Source organism: Octodon degus, unplaced genomic scaffold, assembly GCF_000260255.1.
Source record: "Octodon degus isolate 3935 unplaced genomic scaffold, OctDeg1.0 scaffold00272, whole genome shotgun sequence".
Lineage (NCBI taxonomy): Eukaryota > Metazoa > Chordata > Mammalia > Rodentia > Octodontidae > Octodon > Octodon degus.
In genome coordinates, this window is record NW_004524848.1 from 1,832,325 (window position 1) to 1,836,298 (window position 3,974).

Consider the following 3,974-nt stretch of genomic DNA (forward strand, 5'->3'; position numbering starts at 1 on the left):
ACTAAAATGCACACACAAAATAGTGGTTACAATACAAACATCTTGTGCATGTATCCGGTCTGGTACTGGGCCTTCTCTTGTTTTCTGCTTTGTGTCCTCTAATCCATAGAACAGATGTGGACAAGTTACAACTCCTAGTGTCGCTTCTCCAGCCAATCTAATAAACTTCATTTCAAAAAAAGTCACTTCCAGAAGACGTTTCTTTTCTGTCACTTTCGTAAACAAATGGATGTTTCCAAGACATGTAGTTTTTCTGATAACTTTATCATATGTCAGCTACCTCTTCACAACTATCCTATCCACGTGCAGCAAGTTTTCTTTCAAAAGGTTGGGGGGACTATTAAGAGCAGCTTTTTCACATTATATGCACATGCCTTCCAAGAGGGCCAGTAAATCTTCCCATGGGGCGGTGGGCATTTCCAGTTAGGCCACTGTGGAATGTGACTTTAAGTGTTTCTCTCTCTCTCTGGCAACAGCCTGAAGCCCGCCAGCCCTTACACCTGTCCTCTGTCTGGGCTCTCTCACCTTCCAGGGCTGGTGAGGCTGTTATTCGCCTAGGTGGCCAAGGGGTGTAGTGTCTTCCAACTGGGACAGAACAGTCACCCCAGCACCCAGATCCACGCTGTTCTGCGGCCCTAAGTGGTGGAGCTTTCAGTCCTGCCTTCCCGGGCCCTTGATGTAAAGGCTTTCTGCAGCCATCTGGGCAGCTATAAGGTGCCAGGTCCTGGACTGCTGGCAAGCACTTCGCCTAGGCTGACAGGGTTGGGACAGAGACTACAGCCCAAAGCATCGCAGTTCCAAGGCTGCCGCCGCCATTAGGTCATGAAGGTGGAGTGGAGAATCAGTTCCCATTGCTTGAAAGCCTGGGTCCAGACAGTGGGCAGTGACAGTGCGGGACCCAAGAGCCTACAGGGCAGAGGCGCTGCCCACTCTCCGTACCTCCAGGTCGCCCACTGCCATCGTCCGGAGTGCCTGGAGGACCCTGGAGAAGCAGGCCCAGCTCTTCTCCGCACTCTCTCTAGAAAATGTGTTTCATTAGTGGAAAACCTCAGGTCTTGGCAAAAGGTAGAAATGTCTACAGTGGCTGAACCTCAGTAGGGTGGGAGTTGGGCAGGTGATAGATGGTGTTGGAATTGGCATATTTTGATTTCTGAAGACATGCAAAGAAGGCTTCCAGAGTTTTTAAAGGCGTAAAGTTCATACATTACTTTTTTTTTTTTTTTGCATGAATGGATTTTTATTTTTACGTGGCATATTTACAGAAAGAATAATCTTTTTTTTCCATAATTTTATTGAGAAACAAATAGCAATGAGACAGTTTCAAATCAAACTGGTAGGACAGTTTCAATAATTAACACATTGTATACTCTCTTTCTAGTGGTTGTTTGCTGTACAAGATGCAGACATGATATCCTATTTACAAACACTATTAGAACAAATCCCTCTATTCATTAAGAGAATGTAACTATATTTCTATCCTAACTATTTTGAATACACAGATACAAAATGGACATTCATCTGTATCCCTTTTTTTGTTTAGTTTCATCATTTGAATATTATAGATGTTATGAATTCAGCAAAATATTCTAAAAGAGTCCAATAGTCCATAATAGTATTGGCTCTTCTGCTTCACTGGCAATGTCAGAAATTGTTGACCTGAGTCCCCCAGACTCAACATAACAGCATGGCTTTACTTCTTATATTTCAGTTTTATACTTTTCTGCTGGCTGGTTAAGACCAAGATCATACATTACTTGTGACCTCACTTGTATTGCTTCAAAAGAATAAAGTTTTGGCGAATCGCTGCCATTAATTGAGTTTATAGGTTCAAATGCAGTTATTTACATTTACTATCTTGAGTGTCACTCTCTAAATAATAAATGTTTCCTTACTTTTCCACTTTCCAAAATGAGTATTTTAAATATTTTGGGACATAAAAAGAATTATTCAGAAATTTTAGTTTTGGGGTCCATTTTGCTGTGGCATGCCCTTGTGTGATTTTCTTGTAACTTAAACTTCATTTATAAACTCAGTATTCAGTTTATGCTTTAATGCCTTGAAATACTTAACTGTTAGCTTGGTTTACTGCATTATGTTCATATTTAATTTTAAATCTTTCTGTAGAATTTAAATGTTTGCTGATTAAGGAAATGATTATATTATTGCAAACAATTTTGGCATTTATCTTTGTAGCCAATTCAAGGTACACAATAGATATAAAATCTAGTAGTCTAAATTCAGAAAAAGTTCTCCTGTCTCTGGCTGCTGGACTAAGACCGTTTGGCAACCTGTGGCAATAACAGTGTTATAAACTGAAATTTAAAAAAATATATAGGGGATGTGATGACGAGAGTGTAGCCTTTTCTTGAACTAAATTTTATCATAATGTACTTTTTAAGTGAAACTAACCTAACCTCATTTGTTGTTTTCTTTTTCTATGAATATTAAGTAATCCCATGCTTTGTATGTATTGGTAATTCATTTGACCTCTAAGTGGAGTGCAGGTATTTAAAGCTGCATCTGCTTCTCGTTGTCAGGCCTAAAGTTATCCCAGGGACGTGAGCTGTTCAGGGGGAAGGAATCTGCAAATTGAAGCACAGTTAAAAAGACTTGGCTTAAATGTATTGTTATGTGGGGTTTATAACTTCATTTATCTGGCCTATCGATTTACTCTTGCTTTTCTCTCAACAGAACACCAGAAGCTTTCCAGATGTCTTCCAGTAATGACCAGTTTTGTATTCCATTATCACAAAGAAACACCAATGGTCTCCCCGGGATGACCTCCAGTGACCTGAAGGCATCTGCTGAAGGGGCTGTGTTAAGTTTTCATAACATCACCTATCGAGTGAAAATGAAGAGTGGCTTTCTTTCTCAGAAAACAGTTGAGAAAGAAATATTATCCAGTGTCAAGTATGTGCATACATTTTTTAAAAGATCACTTTGTTGACCCACCATGAACTTATCAGGTCTTCCTTTTTTTTTTTTTAACCAGTGAACTGTTATGAGTATTTGTGTTGAACTCTTCAAATCAGTATATTGACACATGCTTTCATTTCAGCTAAGCTAGGACTGAAATGATTGGGTCACTTGTTAAGGATGTTTAACTGAAAGAAGCTGACCAACTGCTTTAAAATGTGTTTATTCTGTGTTTTGTTTGAGAAACTGAACAATTAGTATGCCATTTAATTTTCCCCCAGTAAGTGTTGTATTTTGGTGGAAAGAGGCTTGGCTGTGTGGCTTACTGCTTTTTGATTATGGGGATATAATTGTAACCCTTTGAATAGTACTTTCTGAGCCAAATACTTTATAGGTACTTGTATACTTTTTTTTTTGTACTGTATTTTAGGGAAATACAGTCTATAGGGTGTTTAGGGTCTCACTACTAGATCAGACTGTAATGATTCTCCTGCTTATAGCCTCCCAAGTGCTGGGATTATAGGTGCACACCACCACGCCCAGTCTCAATCGCAGCCTCAGTGAGCCCTGGGAGTGGGGCAGAGACAGCACTGCAGGCCCAGGAATCGAACCCTGTCCCCTGCGTCTGCTTGTAGGTGCTTTAGTCTGCTGAACTATTTGGCTGGCCTGCTACTTATATACTTTATGTCCTTTATATTACAGTAGCAAGAAGTTTGAAATGATAGTACATTGTGAAAGTACTTTCCTTTCAAGTAGAGCTATTTTAAATAATGGCTTATTTGTAGTAGTTATAAACTGTAACAAAAAAATTTAATCATTCCCTTCCACAATGAAGATAGATAAAATATGCTTAAATATAAGACAGCTATAATTTAGCTGAAGTTGTGGAGTTGATGTTCAAAGTGACAAGAATTTAGTACCTAAATCAATGCACTTAATTTTATTTTAAAAGTACTTAGTATTGAGGGGCTGGGGAGATGGCTCAGTGGAATAAGCGCTTCCCTGGCAAGTGCAAGGGCCTGAGTTCAATCCCCGGTTCCCCCCCCCCCAAAAAAAAA

At 39.5% G+C, this 3,974-nt stretch overlaps 1 protein-coding gene across 1 annotated transcript in view; it reads left to right on the forward strand.

Moving 5' to 3' along the window:
• Positions 1–3,974, forward strand: part of Abcg2 (ATP binding cassette subfamily G member 2 (Junior blood group)) — a 196,771-nt gene that overhangs the window by 121,605 nt on the left and 71,192 nt on the right. The window contains exon 2 of the mRNA XM_023706841.1: positions 2,692–2,910. Coding sequence (XP_023562609.1) covers positions 2,692–2,910 — 219 coding nt within the window. The remainder of the gene's footprint in view (positions 1–2,691; positions 2,911–3,974) is intronic.